We start from the raw sequence: 20183 nt of genomic DNA, 5'->3' as shown, positions 1-20183 counted from the left end.
GGTGCTATAAAGGCATTCCACTAATCCTCAAGCACCAAGCCTTCAGCCATGCATTGAATATCAGAATCAAGAAGAGAGGTCTTTGGCACTCATCTCCCATCTTCATTAGACAGTAGCTTAGTTTAGGCATACTGAATCAATCCTATGTGCCTTTAGAGATTCCTCATCCCCTAAAGGTTTTGATTTTTAATTTTGTGTTTATTCTTTTTATTCAACAGTTTTTCTGTATATTCTCTTACTTCATATAGGTATGCTTTCATGCTCATTGAACAACCTTTAGATGTAAGATATACCTCTTAGTCTATCTGTATCTTTGATGACTTTTCCCTCCCGGGAACTCCTATCAGGGTGGTAATCCCAGGAAAAAGGTTTCCACTTATCATCCCTGTTCATATATGCCTTCTTTGCATACACCATTCCAGGCATTGTTCCCCCATTTTTCTCCCTCCAGTGCTCTTCCACTCTAAGATATATAGCTCTTGAAAATTGGAAAATCTTCTTTCTCTGAAGCAGTGCCTGGCAAACATTTTATAATTCTGTCTTTCCTTAACCTACCCTTCCTTCCACAATCTTTTTCAAAAACCTTTTCTCTCTACCAACTGTAATTGCCTTTGGGTTGGCACCTGCAACATGCAAATTTTGAGCTTCAAGTGTTTGACATTCAGTGGCTGCTTTTGGCTGAGGGCATGCTGCTGTGATCATGGATTAGCTGTTAGTGAAAGGTGAGGCCAGCACTTACGCAAAGGAAATACTAAGGGTTAAAAGATCCTAACCCAAGTTTTCTTACAGATACCCAGGAGAATCTCTCATGTTTGCAGGACACCACCATAGAGAGAAAATATTTCTCACTTCTCAATGCTTACATTTCTTTATATATCAGTTGGTGATAAACTGTCGGGAATTATCCATACTGTACTTAAGAAAATTTGTGAGTTTTGTACCCCATAATGCAGACTTACCCATAAACCCAACTCTGTCTGGTCCCAGTTAGCTTGGATTAGAGAGTGAGTGATATTTTTGTAATACAACTCATTAAAAACGGAGAAGTGCTTAAGTGATTTTCTGAAACAAGACGTGGGTTTAACTTTAGAGTGGGCTTAGATTCAGAATTCAGGTCCATAACTTTTTTCTTGAAAAATTCAAGTTTAGTGTGTTTCTTGAGTAGTAAAAAGTTCTGTAGCATGACATTGTTTTAGTGTTAAATAGTAATTGTTCTCTCATTATTTTTTACTGTCTTAATGGTTTACCTTTATGCATATTCAGAACCCTGTATTCCACATCACATTTTGTCAATGGCAGACCAAAATGAAATAGCAGGAGTGATTTTGTAAATGATAGTCCTCGTTTACTTGGGAACTGTATTAATAGAATTTTTTTTTAAGGATTCATTGGATAGTGCCTAAGTTTTTAACCTTTACCAGCAACTGTGGTATGTGCTTTGACGTTTGTAGTAGGGGCTGTTGATGCAAAGATTAATTAGGCTTTATTCAGTTTCAAAGTTGTGAAATACAGAATATTTTTAGAGTAATGTGTCCGTTATATAGGAGGTACCACAACTGACTTAATTCCAAGAAAATAATGTTTAGCTGACGAAAAGGAGTTCTAGATGTGTGTCTAAAATACTTTCTTCCCTTGCCATCCACTGTCTTTTTCTTATATTCACTTAATTAGTAAGGGAAGTAGGTAATTGAAAAGTCTTAAAAAGTAGGTTTGAACTTCATATTCAATTCTTTCAGTTCCTGTAGGAGTGGATATGAACCAATGCATCTTGCATTCCCTCATTGAACAGCTTTGTAGAGGCACTGAAACGGAAAGCTAACTTCTTGGTTTTTGGTTGATTCAGTAAGATGGAAGCCAGAATAATTGACAATGAACTCTCTTCCTTCAAAGTAATTATTACATGAAATATTGTGGTTCTGGGTCCCCATATATTTGTACTTTTCTGCCATTCACTGTTGTGTGTGGCCATTAGTTATCATTCATTTGTTGGTTTTAAGGAATTATAAAGTAGAATGATGCTCATCCATATGAAGGACAACTAGTGGCTTAGTTATGTTTTAACTGTACATGGGTCACCCCAGGAACTTTTCACATGATGTGGAGTGGATAGATCCTGAAGGGGGGGGGGGGTCTTCCCCTCCCCTTAAAGAAGCTGAAGCATATTACATTTTACAGACATACTCAAACACTACTTCCTGCTCCCTAGAACCTTGAATGGTATGAAATGAGCTTCTTGAAATAACAGTCAGATACAGAAAGTGGATGAATTTTTGATGGAAAACCCTAACTTTGAAATTAGACATGGCATAAGAAAAGATAGATGGTAATGCATCATAAAAGTAACATTCTTTAGGAAAACCCATTGCCACCAAATGATGGTGATTGCTATGATGATAGTTTCATTAATGTTGAGAATGTTTATATGTAATATTCAGATGTTAACCACTGAACTATGCAATACCATGAAGATGACTCTCCCTGTGCTGCACACACAAAAAAAAATTCCTTAAAGAAGATATACATATATATATATATATATGTATCATGCATAAGTAAAGAAAATGCTTGTCAGTTTGATAAATTATCCAATGGATGAGGGAGGTAGGCAGGTGGCAATGGTTAACTGGTTATGTTTATCCATGCGTGATCTCACACGCTACAGTATACACTATATGGTTTCAGGCATGATTTTTTTTTTGTCATCAAAATTATAAGCACTAATATTACAACAATTGCTTTTCATTTGTGATGTACAGAGTAGAGGCTCAAGGATTTGTGCAGTATTCTGAAGGGGAGGAGAATTTTACTTACAAACCTGTACCAAAGAAATGTGCCACCTTTGAACGAAGGTATTCTGAGTTCCTTGCTGTGATACAGTGCATTAATGGATTCGCACAGGTCACTGATGGAAGAATTTGAAGGCTTTCCAAAGAAGGTTCTTATAGGTAACTTTAGAAGGATGTGATTACTGAATGTTGTAAAGAATTGGCACAATTTATTAATTTTGTCCAGGATGAGGGTGTGCTGAGTTGCACTGCTGTTTTTTTTTTTCCCACATTTCTATACCATCCTGAAGTAATGATGAGCAGTAACCATCTTCTCCATCCCCAGTTTGAAGAGACATGTCCTGTTTTAGAAAACATATATATTCGTAACTGCCTTCACTGGGACACATTTTACAAACTCTTTACCAGTTGATTGTTTGGTTATATGCTGTAAGCAGTTATGAGAGATCATACATGTTTGCTCAAATTGCTCTAAAGAGATTCAAGTCACCAGGGAACATAAGATTTGGTAAAGGACTATATCTTCCACTTCTTATCTTCTGTGAAGGTTTGTGGTGAATGTTAGGCAAAGAAAGGATTTATCTTAAGAGTAAGATTGAACAGTTACGCAAACAAAGAAGGCAGGAGGATATCGTATCAGACTTGCGTGAGGTACTTCATGATGAAATTGCTCTTCAGACACTTCACTAAGGACTATTCCTTGTTATGAATTCTTTTGTTAGAATAATTTATGCTTTTTTATCATATTACACTTGAGCTTTTCCAGTTATTATACAGTATATGTAACATTTGCAACCTAATTTTAGATTTATTTTTATATAGGGAGGAACAGTATTATGGGGTAGTAGTTGGTAGGTAGCCAGTAACCAGGGAGGTATATTACCATTACTACCTGCCTGGGTATCTGGAGGGTTAGTGACATCTGCATAGTGAGCCAACACTTTAGTTGTTGTCAAATTGCACTCTTCTGACCCGGGTAGCTGTCTTTTCTTTCTGTCTCACTAACATGTGGACTCCTAGCATTCTGTCTACAATCTCTCCTTGTCATATGTAACACTTGACAACAGTTAACTCTTACAGCTCATTCTTTGTAGCTCTAGATTTTCCTGTGGTGAGCACTATGCACTAGCCCTGCTTTTTTTTGGGAGGAACAGTAGACAGAATTAGTAGGTAGGAACGTTTAAGCAGGAGCATTAGGTAGAAACATTAGATGGAAGTAGTAGGTAGGAGCATTAGATAAAAGTAGTCATGAGGCACATTAGATAGAAGCCTCTGCAAACACTGCGCTAGAGTTACCCTCTGCCAATTAAGGATTTGGCACTAAGTGCTAAGAAGCAGCACTGGAGTTCTTTACTTATGGAAACTCTGTCGCTGTGGGCACCCCTTTGAGGGAGTTGCAATTGGAACAGGCATCAGAGATATAGATGGAGAGATAGATGCATTTGCTTTTTATTCAAAAACTAGATAGATTTTCATCACTTTTTTTTATATAGGGAAAGAGAGAATAGGAGCTCATGTAAGACATCACAAGATGTAAACACTTGTGATTCCTTTGTGACTGTCTGTAACTGCATAGTATGGAATGATTGCAGTCAAAATGGGTATTCATATACACATTCATAATGGAATCCCTGAAGGCCATTGCACTCTGTTACAGTGTAAAGGTATAACATTACATTGTAAAGCTATATCACTACTATAATGTGAAGCTAAAGTACTAGAACAGTATGAAATTTGAAAACAGTCACAGTATAACACTATAACACTGCATCAGTGTGAAGCTATAACACTATTACATTGTAAAGATGTAGTCTTACTACTTTGTAGAGTGAGAATACTGCCACAGTGTCAACCTGTAACTGCTACAGTGTAAAGCTGTAACACTCCTGTGTAAAGCTTTAACCTGAACAAGTCATAACTTTTTTTCTTACCAGCAATTATTACTTTTGCATTGTCAAAGAATACCTAGAAACATTACAGTTTTGTTAGTTCTAACCCAGCCTCTAACTAATCTAGTTAAAAATAAGAGTACTACATATCATCTACAAGATTTTTTCCTCATCATTTACATTGTGTATTGTATGATAGTGAGTGCATATGTGTGGTATCATGCCAGTTCCTTTAAATGCACTCCAATGACAGTCTGTGGGTGTTTGAGATGTATGATGGTTTTTCTGGTTATAGCAGCAGGTTGCTCAGGACGTCCACAAATTAAAGGTGGAGACAAATATTAGCTGGGATGTTGAATAATGGCAGGAGCCAGTAAAACATCATAAGATGTACAAAGAGCCCTGCATAATGCATCGTGTGATGCCCAGAGCAGTGAAAAGGTTAAATGACGTTCAACATAGTACTGTAATTCAGAAATTTAGTTAATTCATATATTGATTCTGTAAATTAACCACCATGATTATACTCCTCATTATTACTGAATAACTCATTGTTTACAGGTGGAACAATGACAACCATGGCGAGAGTGGCCCATGAGGTGAGGGAAATGTACCTAAGCAAGTTCAAGAAGATGAGCCCTTATACTTGCAATGCTATGTCTCCTAGAGTTCTTCTTCTCAGGCTGAGCCCAAAGGTCATAGAAAAATACACCAGTCAACACAAAGGGTTTGTTTTATTATATTCATAGTGTGAATGTCGCAATAAATTTAGGCTAATGCCTGACTGTTGTATGATGCCCAAATTCTTTTTTGGTGATTAGAATGTTTCATAGAGCCTTACTGTTAATTATTGCAAGTAAAAGATTGATAAGATGTACTTTCAGAATACTCTAAATCTATTGTGACTTTATCCCTGGGGGTATATGGTTATCAGGATTGAGAGGAATGTGTTTCTGAGAGATTGTTGGTGTAGTAGCATAGGTGAATTAGGGTGTCAGTATTGTGGTCTGGTTAATTTTATTGTTGTAACATGTAGGTATTAGTTGATTAATGAGTATAGTTGTGTAGATATGTGTTGATATTTATGTAGTACTATGGACTAATGTGGATTTTGATGCAGTAGGGTACTTGAAATGATGACTGAAAATGTCTCATAAAATGGTTCCCCAAGGTAACAGATGCCTAATGAATATGTATTTAGCCACAAATGAGAATTTTATGCCTTTTATTGTCAGAGGAGTGGATGGATAGTGTAAGAACCCATCAACACTCTTGCTTACGGTGGGGGTTGAGCTCTGCATGTAATCTTAATGTGAATGAGACATGTACAGCTGGTGTTATACACATTTTATCGTAATTTTTTTATTTGTGATGTTTATGGTCTTGCATTTTTCTATTCTAATTAATTTTGTTTGTAAATAGTTTCACTATAATCCCATATATACTGAGAAGGAAACCTTTACCATTGTCATCATTACAGGTGAGCTTTTTGCAATATGTATTACTGCTAAAGTAATAATTTTACAGTATTTTCAGATATATTACATTGTAGTCTATTTGTCTATACAAGTTGTTCATAAGTGATTTCTCTGTGATAATATATTCACCAAATAATAGATTATTTTTTGATTGTCTCCATTGCAACGAGACTTTTAAGACGTGTTCTACTGCAAATGTGTTAATTTTTATTTTATTCCAAACTTTCCTCAACAATTTATATATATCATAAGTATTTTATTATACTTTGTCGCTGTCTCCCGCGTTAGTGAGGTAGCACAAGGAAACAGATGAAAGAATTGCCCAACCCATCCATGTACACATGTATATACATACACGCCCACACATGCACATATACATATATACGCATGTATATATTCATACTTGCTGCCTTCATCCATTCCTGGTGCCACCCTGCCACACATTGCAACGAGACTTTTGAGACGTGTTCTACCGCAAATGTGTAAATGTTTATTTTGTTTTTCCACACTTTCCTCAACAATTTATGTATATCATAAGTATTTTATTATACTCTGTCGCTGTCCCCCGTGATAGCGAGGTAGCGCAAGGAAACAGATGAAAGAATGGCCCAATTCACCCACGTACACGTGTATATACATACACACCCACACACACACACACACACACACATGTACATACCTATACATTTCAATGTATACATACATATACACACACAGACATATACATTTATACACATGTATATATTCATACTTGCTGCCTTCATCCATTCCTGTCGCCACCCCACCACACACACGTGAGGTAGCACTAGGAAAAGACAACAAAAGCCACATTCATTCACACTCAGTCTCCAGCTGTCATGTGCAATGCACCAAAACCACAGCTCCCTTTCCACATCCAGGCCCCACAAAACTTTCCATACGTTTAAATACGTTGATAATTGTTATGCGTATTAGGAACAAATGTGCCCTTTTTGTCCTTTCCTGGAACTACCTCACTGGAGTGGGGGGGTGCTATTTCCTATTTATATCACAAGTATTCCTACTTGTCATATAGGTCATCAGACAATTTATATAATGCCTGTAGAGTTAACATGAATGCACAACCTCAGGTTGATGACTGTATGCTTAATAAAACTTTTCCTGCATGATTATGGTGATTGATGTTTGATGTCACCATGGCTATTTGATATGTGTATGGACTGGATAGTAAGGGAGGCAAATGCAAGGGTCTTGGAGAGAGGGGCAGGCATGTTGTCCGTTGGGGTGGAAGCACCTGGGAGTCAGTTGTTGTTTGCTGATGATACAGCAAGACCTCTTTTGGCTGGTAATAGTATGATGAGACAACTGCATATTTGAACAAAGGTAAGAAAAGTTATATCATCATGTGACGATGGAAGCAGCCCTCTAAAAATTGTTAGTTGATGTTGGGAGCAGTTTCAGCTTTAATAGTTTACTACATTAATCATATCTGATGTGTTTAGCTCCAATGTGAGATTTTCCACATTTTCCCAATAAGTGCAGTATCTGAGATAATTATTGCAGTGTTTATCTTATGCCCTTTTCTCTTCATTTTCTTTCCTTCTCTATATTTTTTCCTTACTTGTACTTATCTGCTCACTATTTCTTCACACCTCTTTCTAGCTTCACTCTCCACTGTACTTCATTTGTTTCTTAAATGCAATAGAAGGTATCTGTTTTACTTGAGTCATATTCAGCTAGAGGGAAAAATTTCTCATTTGTTATGTATAGTGTATATGTAAGGTGTTTGCCATTTGAATTTGTAAAGGTTTATAGTAGCATATATTTTTTATTATTATTATTTTACTTTGTCGCTGTCTCCCGCATTAGCAAGGTAGCGCAAGGAAACAGACGAAAGAATGGCCCAACCCACCCACGAACACATGTATATACCTACATGTCCACACATGCAAATATACATACCTATACATCTCAACGTATACATATATATACACATACAGACATATACATATATACACATGTACATTATTCATACTGTCTGCCTTTATTCATTCCCATTGCCACCCCTCCACACATGAAATAACAACCCCCTCCCCCCGCATGTGCACGAGGTAGCACTAGGAAAAGACAACAAAGGCCACATTCGTTCACACTCAGTCTCTAGCTATCATGTATAATGCACCGAAACCACAGCTCCCTTTCCACATTCAGGCCCCACAGAACTTTGCATGGTTTACCCCAGACACTTCACATGCCCTGGTTCAATCCATTGACAGCACGTTGACCCCGGTATACCACGTTGTTCCAATTCACTCTATTCCTTGTATGCCTCTCACCCTGCTGCATGTTCAGGCCCCGATCACTCAAAATCTTTTTCACTCCATCTTTTCCACCTCCAGTTTGGTCTCCCACTTCTCGTTCCCTCCACCTCTGACACGTATATCCTCTTTGTCAATCTTTCCTCACTCACTCTCTACATGTGACCAAACCATTTCAAAACACCCTCTTCTGCTCTCTCAACCACATTCTTTTTATTACCACACATCTCTCTCACCCTATTATTACTTACTCGATCAAACCACCTCACACCACATATTGTCCTCAAACATCTCATTTCAAGCACATCTCAAACATCTCATTTCCAGCACATCCACCCTCCTCTGCACAACTCTATCCATAGCTCATGCCCCACAACCATATAACATTGTTGGAACCACTATTCCTTCAAACATACCCATTTTTGCTTTCCGAGATAATGTTCTCAACTTCCACACATTCTTCAATGCTTCCAGAACTTTCGCCCCCTCCCCCACTCTGTGATTCACCTCTGCTTCCATGGTTCCATCCGCTGCCAAATCCACTCCCAGTAGCATATATATGTATATATATTAGGAAATGCTTTGCGAGAACCTCCTTAACATTGCTTTGATGCCACATAGTGGATGTAGAGACGTGTAAAATACAACAACAATTAACATGCATATTTCTTATTTCCTGTGCAAGCAAAGCTTCATGTTTTTATCTATTCTTCTTTTGACAGGAAGAGTGATCAGTATTTCAGTGATGAAGAAGAAGACTGGGCATTATCAGCCACTGATGACTGGGCAAATGATGACCAAGATTGGAACATGACCTTGTTAGAACCAATTGTTCAAATATCTGATGAGAGCAGCTCAAGGGAGGTAAGCAGTCGAAATCATGGAGGTATAGTCTCTCCGAAAAAAAAGGGAAGGCATTTGCCTTTAGTTCCTGGTATTGACAGGAGAAAGAGTCCGATAGATGATATCCCAATAAAGCAAGAAAGCCCAGAGCCCATGGAAGAAATTTCACCAGATGTCAGTGAAGGTATTCTTCCCTCTAGTAGCCCATATGCTCCTACTTTACCTATGTTTCAAGTCCCGTCAGCTATTTTACCTGTGTACATGGCTCAGCCTCCATCAGCACATCCCAGTCCTAGCTTCTCTCAATCTCAATCATCTCCAGGACTGCCCAATCCCAGTTTCTCTCAGCATCCATCAGCACCAGTACATCCCAGTCATAGCTTCCCTCTTAGTAATAATGAGGATCTGTATACAGGCTCAAATCACCAGACCAGTAGCACAAGAACCCAGAAATCCCCAGAGCAGGCTGGTAAGGAAACCTATTTTGATAAAGATAATATAGAGGCAAATATCAAGCAAGAAATGCCAGATGAAGTAATAGTAATGCCGTTTGAGAGCGATCTTCATAGTGATGAGCCTATGGCAATGCCAGTTGAAGTAGTTTGTGCGTCACCCTTGCCAGCAGTGGGAGATTTTAGTACAAGTGAAGATAGTAGTGTACAAGAATACCCTAATGGTAAGTCATCTGAAGTGTTTGATGATCATTTGGTTAGTACATGCCATAGAAGCCTTAAAGAATTAACGAGGCTCTTGCTAGAATTGAATAACAAGAATCTTATGTGTGATGAAAAGATACAGAAACTTAAGGAAGAATATGATAAAAAAGTAGCAGTTATTGAAACAGAAAAAAAAGCTAATGAAAAAGAGATTGACAGAGTCTTGTCTCTTATTCAGAACTGGAAAGAGGGACCCAAAGGAGATGCATCATTGTCAACTTAATGGAGCACAAAATTATACACACCAACTGTGTAAGAATTAGATTTTGTATTTTCAAAAGTTAAATGCTTTTTGATGATGATGAAGAGTATTTCAGTGCAGTAATATGCATTGTTCTTGTTTTTATTACTCTACTTCTTGCTTCACAGGAGATGAAACTGTTTTATGTACAAAAGCAGGATCCTGTGTTCCTAGAGTTCTGTCATCTTGAGCAGGTTTGCCCTCTGGAGTTACAAGTATTTGGTGTGTGCAGTCTCATTTCAGATTATCACCAAAACTGGATGATGATGTAACATCTGTCTTTTACCCCAGTTCAGAAATAGATGTGATGAAGAGATTCTAACAGCAGTGTTCAGTACCTGGCTTTCCTATTTGTAACTTTTAAGAAATTTTCTATATATAAAACCTATATTTTAAAGGCAGAGACTTTCACCAAAGACAGATTTATAGGGCATATTGTATTGTAATGTTTTATCATTTCACCACTTAGTGTCATGGCTATATCTGCTGTATTACATCACAGTTTTTTGTAGAACCCATCAGCTGGTGGAGGTTTAATGCTAAAGAAAAACACTTATTACCTTTTTTTTTCTTAATTTTGTTTGTGCTGACCTGTTTATGATGATAATATGGTCACCTGTTCTGGACACTACCTAGCTCATGTGGGAAATAGCGAACATATATGAAAAAGATCATTTAGTTTTTGAACATGCTGTCATTAGTCATCCATATTTAAGCAGTGGATATTTGGTCTTGAACTCCCAGTGAGTTGAAAGTAGGGGATATTGTAGGGCAACTTGTTGATGTTTAATCCCAGCTTTAAAGATTTGCAAAGCTAGTGGACCTCAGGTATCTAACAACATCTACTGGTTCTACCCAGAAAAGCCATTTTTTGAGGAAAAGCTGTAACCTTCTAGTGTTGGTAGAAGTTACTAAGAGTGACGTTTTGTGTTTGCTGGAATGGCAGTCTAGGGAGGGTGGGTTAGTTGATTGAGTTGATGTAGATCAAGAGATATTGTTTATTGATGTGTCCCTTTATTGTGTTTACTTGAAGAATGACTATTTCAGAACCAGTCATATGACAGGATATTGAGTATATCTGTTGCATTGGCAGAGTTTTTATATTGTGAGTGGATAAGTTTTAGAATTTGATATCTTAATATTGACAAAATAAACTGTGAATCATATGCTGACTGAATGTTAACCTTAGCTAAATTTTTGTGGCTAAATATAGTAATTGCCAGTAGAAGACAAGTTATGATGAGCAGTGGATTTACACATTATAGTCTACATTGACTTTGGTGTAGAAAGCAAATTCTACATGGGCCATATTCATTTTAGTAGACATGATATGAAGAGCTTCAAATTTGGTGCAGAAAGCAAATTTTGTATAAGCCACCTTTAGTAAGGTAGACATGTTACGACCCAGTGAATATGGTTATGGAAGATTTTATATGGAACTCATTGATTACAATAAACAAGTTATGACAAGTAGTGCATGTGGCACAGAATGCAGGTTTTGTAGTAGCTACATTGATTGAAACAACACAATGGATATAGTTCTTTTTGCTATGTAGACCTGTAGAAAATGTTTCTTTGATTTTATTGGGTACTTTCAAAATTTCAACCATACAGCCTTTAAATATGTTCTTGGTTGTCTTAGTGATTAAGGTATGCATTAATAGTATAAGTGTAGTACTTTGGCATTTAGACACATTGGCATCATAATTCAGGATGAAAGAGCATTATTTTCCTATTACAGTGTTAACATGCCAGTGATATGAAATGGTATTGTTCTAAATTATCGTATGAAAAGTAATTTTACTGAGCATGAGATCCCTGAAGTTAATCATTTTAGCTATTCTTATTGATGTACTCAGCATATTTATGTATGTATTTCACATGTACTACTGTTGTATTTAAATGCTAGCTTATTTACTTAGTAACATAATATTTTTTCTATGAAAGATCTTGCACATTGACATGGGTTTGTGGGGAGGAAACCAATAACTTGCAAGCAAGAAAGATTTTTCAGTACCTGTGATCTTACAAATAAAGGTGGTTAGTGTTGTCTCTTAAGATATGTAATGCCTTACATGGAAATGATGGGTACTTTGTGTACAACAGTTGGTATTGAACGTAACATATGTGGTAACACCATTGCTTAACTTCCTGTGGCAGTTAACCATGTCCTGTGCATTATGGGAGAGAGATGTGGTCTTGAACACTTTTTCATTTTTTTTTTTTCCAAAACAAGGAACAGAGAAGGGGGCCAGGTGAGGATATTCCCTCCAAGGCCCAGTCCTCTGTTCTTAACACTACCTCGCTAACGCGGGAAATGGCGAATAGTTTGAAAAAAAAAAAAAAAAAAAAAAAAAGACGATGAAAGTTTAAGAATATTTTGTGATATTACTAAGATATAAGTAGAGCACATGGGTGACACCAAAACTGGATTGCACATGTTTCATTTTTCTAAATTCAGAGTTTAATGTCTCCAGAAGAAAGGAAGAGGCTAAATTGATATCATTATTCAAGAATTATATGAATTTTTTGTTAATTTTTTGAAAAAAATTTCTGACTCAAATATTTATGTCAAAAGTAAATATGTTTTGGGATCTGTTTGGCCTCAGATGTTTAGATAATGGTGTGATACAGTGTTTGTTAGGGAGAGATTATATGGATTGATGTTGGATTCTGATCAAAAGGTATATAATTCATGACTTATTGTAACATTGTGTACATATGTAAGTTAATGGCAATATACTTTCAAATTTCTGCAGTATTTCAGGTGCCACAAGATTTGAACTAGGTTTGTAATGACTTGGTATGAAGGTGTTTGTTTGTCATTATGTATGATCATATGTTATTTTGATGAAGCATATTGTTTTGTGTCTGTATCACCACCTTTACTTACCAACTATTGCAGGAAGTAAGGAGTAGGGCTTTGGTTGCCATAAGTTAGCTATGTCCAGTAAAGAATGTGTTGAGGCATCAGTGGTGGAATAGGTCACTCATCAAATATATATCCAGTCATCATCACAATGTTAGCCTACTTTCCCAGGTAGTGGACTGCACATTACCATGAAATAAGCAGCTATTTACCATTGTAAATACTTTCAAATTTCTGCAGTATTTCAGGTGCCACAAGATTTGAACTAGGTTTGTAATGACTTGGTATGAAGGTGTTTGTTTGTCATTATGTATAATCATATGTTATTTTGATGAAGCATATTCCACAACCATTGTGGAATTCTTTGACTATAATTGTAGTAGTGTGTTCATTGTGGATGTGCAGAAACATGGTGCATTTGTGTTTGTAATATCCAACATAAAAATATCGAAAGACTTTGTCATATGCCAAAGCTATGATGTATTACCCATAGATAGCCAGAGCTTTGACCATGACTTTGTAGTTATGGCTCTAACACAGGACAGACAGTTTTGAAATAGGTCAAAACTGACAGTTTTATGGCACAGGACAGTTGAATAATCTAAACTGTGAATCTTGGTAGTTGAGTACTCATAGCTGTTACACAGAGTAGTACATTAAACAAGCTTATTCCAGATTTTTGTTTGACATGTTTTGTTGTGTAACAAAGTGTGATTTGGAAGTTTAAGCTGTAAGAAATGGTTACCTTGTCCAGGTTATGTCAGATGGTACACTAAGCTAAGGCTAAAGAAAATTTCAGCTCAAAATTGGAAATTAGGTTGTTAACATCTTGTTTGCATTCTGTCACATGCATGCATGTATGGGTGTACACACACACACACACACACACGCACAGTGAAATTTTTTAAGATGTAGAGATAGAACATATTGAAGAGGCCACATCAAATTAAGCAAAAAAAATTGTTAAAAAAGATGTGAGGGAGCACCTATGTAGTGTGTGATCATGCATGCTTTCAAAAGCAAACATTATGGAACTTATAATTACACAAAACACATCACTTAGAAGAATCACTGACTGCTCAACAACCATATATATTCAACACCTACTCAACAAAAGAAATGTATTTCCAATAGAATCCCACCTCAACATTTTCATCATTCAGATCTCTGCAAAGGCACAGCACTCTCTCATCCAAGCCACCTTATAACCAGACTTAAATAAAAGAGCTCCTTCTAGCCCAACAATAGAATCGCCTGTAATCTCACATCCTCCCAATTTTGGCAGCCACCACACTGACAAAACACATTAACACTGAAATAAGCTGACAAATATTAAACAGCCTTCTTAACCTAAGCTTTTATTCCATTCCACCAGACACACCTGTTGTAAAGTACACTTCTCAGACAACCACGTCACATTTTCTTGTCTGTGTTATGAACACCACTCCTCTCTTCAGCTTTACAGACATCAGTACAACATATCAGATGACCTTTATTCCCTTGTTGTTGTGTCCACATTGAAGACTGAATACGTACTCCTTAACAGCTGTGCATGTACCCTGCCCAAACACACATCACCACACATGAGGACCTGTGGTCCCAGCCACTGAATGTGAGTGACTTCCAAAGTGGTATGGGAGCCCCATAGATAGGGTCTTGAGGTTGTGGGGTTTAAGTTACAGTAAACTATTTTTCTCATTTGGTTCTTGCCTTTTTTATTTGAATTATGTTAAATTCATAGTTAACCAAACATGAAAGAATAGCTGAGAAACAATTGCCTATGATTATTTTAGATTTCAATTTTCTTAAGAATTGCCGTCAACCAGCATGCATCAAGTCATACAACTTGATCAGTTGAGACTAATGCTCTTGATGTACTTTATTTTTGAAACATTTTCCATCACTTCTGTAGATATTCAAGCTTTCAATCCTTTTACCTAAAGATCTTTAATATCTGCACTTCAACTTTTGTGTAATCACCTGTAACTACATTATCGTCTACATTGTAGAAAAGTTAATCAAAGAAACACCTAATCACATGAAGCAGGGAATTAAGAAGTCATCTATGCCCTGTATGCACTGAGGTACAGAAACAACCTCCTCACTAAATCCCTTGCCTGAATGCTCCTGAACATGAGTTTCATTGATCCTCCAAGCTCATCCTTTCTATATACTCACCTTCATCCTCTACAAGGCCAGATATCACCTCCAGCACCTCATTGAAGCAGTCATCTACTGCAGCCTTGGTGTACATTTATGTTTTAGGATCAGAGACAATCAAGAATTTACGTAAAATACCATTACAATAGATAATCAAGTTTGTAATTGATATAAACTTAAAGATTTACTATTTTGGTAAAGAAAACAGCACCATGTGCTATAATTCTACATTCAAAATCCAGGAAATTCCAAAGTCTCACAACTGCCTAACTCCAAAGTTGCTGGATTTGAGATTTTAGAATGTAATTAACCTGAAGTAACATATGAGTTTTACAAAAATACTTGCTTGTTTCTTACCTAGCAGTAGATATTACCTTTAAGTAATATCTACAGGATTGTTGAAGCATATAAGGCATTTCCTGGAAGAACTTTACTAAATCATGGAAATGTTTTTTCACATTTTTTTTTAGCCAGTCTGTTGGCAACATTTGGTTGAGCTACATATTTAATCAGCAGCATCATAGCATGGGTCAGCAGTGTTACAGCATCAAAACTTTTTGGCTTAAGGAAGGTATTTAGGATATTTGGGATGAATGGAAAGTATTTAAATGCAGTAAGGAATTCTAACAGGGAGAGTTAGCATGCGTGAGATAGGGTGGAGAGGACAACAAATGGTTCACAGTGAAGAAGAATCTCAGTCAAGGATGTGGGTTATCACCATACATGTTTAATTTGGTTATAGGTAGGACAGTAATGCTGCTACATATATGGGACTTACAGAAGGTAGTTATTTCTGCAGTAAGTTGGAGGTGAGGGGGAGGCGTTTAAGGTAAATTTATTACTTCTGTTGGATGACATAACTATGGCGGCAGACTAGAGAGAGAAACTGTAGAGGTGAGTGACAGAGCCTAGGAAATTGTAAATGAAGAAAGCTTCAAGGTAAGTTAAGGAAAATGTTAAAGTAAAGTAATAAGGGGCTGCAGGGGGAGTAGGATAAAATGATTATTTGATTAGAGTTTAAATGGGAAGGACCTGGAGGAAATGGAGTACTGTAACTATTTGGTAGTGAAAGTAACAGCAGATGGAACCAAGAGTACTAAAATGAGCCACCTAATGGAAAAGGTAACTAAGGCCCATGGCATGCAAGCTTGTTAGGGATTGTATGGAGGGAAAATTCAGTGACCCTTGGCAAAGATGTGTATGTGTGAAGATAAAGTAGTCTCAGCATTGTTGTATGGATATAAATTTTGTTCTTTAATTGCTTAGTAAAGGAAGAGGATGGAAGTGCTGAAGGTGAGCATATCAAGCAGTCAAGTTAAACTGTGGAGTAGTCTGTAGGGCTTGACTGTGGATGGTAGAAGTTAGCTACTGTACTTTGTATTAGATGGATTGAGTCTGGATATGTGTAATGAGACCTATTCCAGGCACTTCCTCTCATAGGTGGGAAAGGAAATTATGCATAAAATAGAAAAAATTCAGTTGTAGACTCCCTAAGTGATCTGCAGCACTTATAATCTGCTGCTTGTGGAGGTCTGGTTAAGGTTACACAACTGTCAATCTCTAACTAATTGTCTTGTTTTCTTCTTAGTTACATAGAACCATTTCATCTTACTCTGGAATTCATTGAAAATCTTTTTTGACAATATATTTAAGGAAGTTTTGAATTATTTGATGAGTTTTAAAGATGTTTTTGAGACATACTATTATCAGTATGCTAGGTTTGTAGTTATTGTAAACCAATTACGCAACTGCTTTCTGGTGAAGTGTGTCATTCTTACATGGTAAATAAATCATTATGTTACTTCCCTTGGTTCTTATGAAAAGCTTTCAGTCCATCTACTCAGATGGTAGTTTGCACAGATTGCATAGTTTCAATCTCATGACATATTCTTCATTTGACTATTTTTTTCCTTATTTGAACGTGTCTTTGTAATGTTTAGTTGTTTTTCTCGAACGAATATTGTTTTAATGATCTTAGAATTAGAATAGTTCTGGACAAATATGTGAATTAAATTATATCCTCTTATGAAAAAGCATTTTAGAATAGTATACTTTAGTTAACATTTTTTCATGGAAGTAAAAGCAAAGAATATCCTTGCTGTTACTTGATAAACTTGTGAATGCCAATGATTGGCTTGTGAACAGGGTCTTTTGTATTTCAGTAGAAGGTACAAGAAGGAGAGGTTGACCATGTGGAGTAAATTTAGTGAGGGAATTTATAATGACTAGGATATTTTGGATGATGTTAGAGGAGTGATTGGGAGCAGATGCAATGATTAAAGCATTTTTAGAATGGAAGAGTTATTCAGGAGACTTTGGTCTCAGTTGATGAATCAGCAAGTGTTTGAAAAATCATGAAGCAATTTTTTTTTATAAGTGTAGAAGTCCATGTTTCACTCTAGCACACTGGCTATGAATTGAGGATGTATATAAATGATGTTGCAGAGGCTGTATGTACCTGATCCACCTCGTTAAACTGGGGATGGAGTGATGATAATAGATGGATAGATAAATATATGTACATAAAAAACTTGTAATTCATATGGTTGAGACTGTATATGGAAGCAATGGAGTCATGTCCACCACCCATTAGCTATAGCTTGCCATTTTGATAACTTATTTCCTTAATGTATTGTCTACTGCAAAATATTAGTTCTAATGAAAAATGGATATATACAACTGTAGCTGTGGGTCTTCTGAGCTCTTTAAATGAATTCAGCAATTCGCTTTCAATTACTGTTTGGTTGTGTTCAAGAACCTTGGAAGGTGTTAAGTTCAATTGATAGGTCCAGGATTTCAGTTTCTGGTTGACTGAGCCCATGGGTTTCTTGAGAATTTTTTGAGAATATACTCAAAAGGTCAGTTAGTGATTATTATACAATGAGCTTATTTTTTTATTTATTTTTATTCATCATACTTAATCGCTGTTTCCCGCATCAGCAAGGTAGCATTAGAAAATAGACGGAGAATGGCCTATCCACTTGTATACACATATACATACATAAACACTGTATATATATATATATATATATATATATATATATATATATATATATATATATATATATATATATGTATATATATAGTTATACATTTATTTTTATGAATATATGAAGAATAAAATAAATAAAATATACTCATGTTATTCACCACCAATGCTGTGCCTGAGTAAGATGAGTAAATTGTAAAACTACAGTAATGGTAAAGAATGAAACAAAATCTTCATTATCCTTCCCACACATGCCATTTTTTTTCTGTTTCCTTGCACTACCTCATTAATGCGGGGATAGCGTCAAAGTATAATAAATGAATGTAAATATCATAGTTAAATGTCTATTGGATCCTAGTTTTTTCAAAAGGTTCATTGGTGATAGTTATCCAGCATAGTCGATCATGAACAACTATGTGTGACTACTTCCTTTCCCTGTAATGTCTTATGTAAGCGTCCATGAGGGATGCAAGTGCTGCATTAGCCTCAGGCAGTAGAGTACTTCATCAAGGAAGTGTACAGTCTTCAAAGAAAAGTTTTTCCAACACATATTAATAATTTGAAATTCTTAAAAAGAATTGTCTTTGTAAAACTTTTGGGTAATCCATTTTTTATGAAGCTTTGATTGGAATTCATAAGATAATCTCCTTTTTTTAAAACCTTTGGGTGGTTTTTATTTTAGAAAGCAATGATTAGAATTTATGCGATAGTCTCCTTTGTTAAGACTGTTGGGCAATCTTTACATTAGAAAACCACAATTAGGATTGATAAGATGGTCTCCTTTATTAAAATGTGGATAATATTCATTTTGTAAAGCAATGTTTAAAATCCATAAGGTTTTCCCTCTTGTTAATTTCATTTTGTAAAAGCCATGATCAAAATTCATACATAAAATTTTCTATCTTGTTAAAACTTTGGACAATCTGTATTCTCCCAAGCCATGATCTGGAGAAGGATGACATCATTGCCTATAGTGCTTTTCTAGAGACTTTTGGACTGGCATGATTGAACTGTATTCAAGAATATGAATATTTTATTTCTAGACTCTGAATTTGAACACTTTGCATGCTATTTATTTATATATACTAATCATGTACACTGATGAGAAGACAGTCAGAAGATTTTAATAAACCTTTTTCATATAATGGGTCCTTTTGATAGCCTAGAACATTGCTTAAAAAGCTGTCCTATTAATAAGTCTGTTCCAAGAGGAATGGAATGGACACTTCATTCTGTGGGCATGGGTTTGGGATCCCTAGTTTTGCAAAATTAATCATCATGAAAGACCTATGTGCCCATGACCCACATCTTGTAAATGGTAATGAAGCTGTGGATAGAAGCATAGTTTACCGTGAGATGCTTTGTGCAAAATTAATCCCCATGAAAGACGTATGTGCCCATGATCCACATCTTGTAAATAGGACTGAAGCTATGGATAGAAGCATAGTTTACTGTGAGATGCTTTATGTTAATCATTTACAAGAATCATATGCTGCCTGGAATATCCTGAAATTTGGATTTTTATTTACTTTATGTACTGCTGGTCTTGAGGAAAATATACCTTTAAACTTTGCCTTGAAGCCCTGGAATTTTATACTATATACTTATATATATTTATATAATTTTATTCTTACTGTATGGTAAGTTAAGGCACATACAGCTTCCAAACACCACAGCTCTGACAAATCTTGCACCACCCCTTGCCTGTTCATACTCTGCATCACCCTTGACCTCTGTTTATTCAAAGCAAATTTCAAGTTCTTTTTCGACCGGCTATTTGGCATGGTGGACAAGAGCGAGCTAACGCGGTCTCTTGTGTTCTCTGGGGAGGTTATGGCATATGGCCCTTCTAAACTGAACCCCAGGAGGAAGGGACAGGAGTCCAGACATCAACAACTGAATGGTCTTCATGAAA

The 20183-nt window shown here is 36.3% G+C and overlaps 1 protein-coding gene and 1 pseudogene across 3 annotated transcripts in view; both read left to right on the top strand.

Annotated features, from left to right (window-relative positions):
- The window catches only part of LOC139747788 (uncharacterized), a 48276-nt gene extending 28863 nt beyond the window's left edge, over positions 1-19413 (top strand). For all 3 annotated transcript variants that reach the window (XM_071660362.1, XM_071660361.1, XM_071660359.1), the window contains 2 exons: positions 5237-5402; positions 9173-19413. In XM_071660362.1, the coding sequence (XP_071516463.1) occupies positions 5237-5402; positions 9173-10232 (1226 nt within the window). In that variant the 3' untranslated portion in view covers positions 10233-19413. The remainder of the gene's footprint in view (positions 1-5236; positions 5403-9172) is intronic.
- On the top strand, positions 2743-5216 carry LOC139746643 (sorting nexin-20-like; annotated as a pseudogene).
- Positions 19414-20183: the final 770 nt, after the last annotated feature.

The sequence above is a fragment of the Panulirus ornatus genome, chromosome 5 (assembly GCF_036320965.1).
Source record: "Panulirus ornatus isolate Po-2019 chromosome 5, ASM3632096v1, whole genome shotgun sequence".
Taxonomy (NCBI): Eukaryota; Metazoa; Arthropoda; class Malacostraca; order Decapoda; family Palinuridae; genus Panulirus; species Panulirus ornatus.
This window is presented reverse-complemented; position numbering and strand designations above follow the sequence as displayed.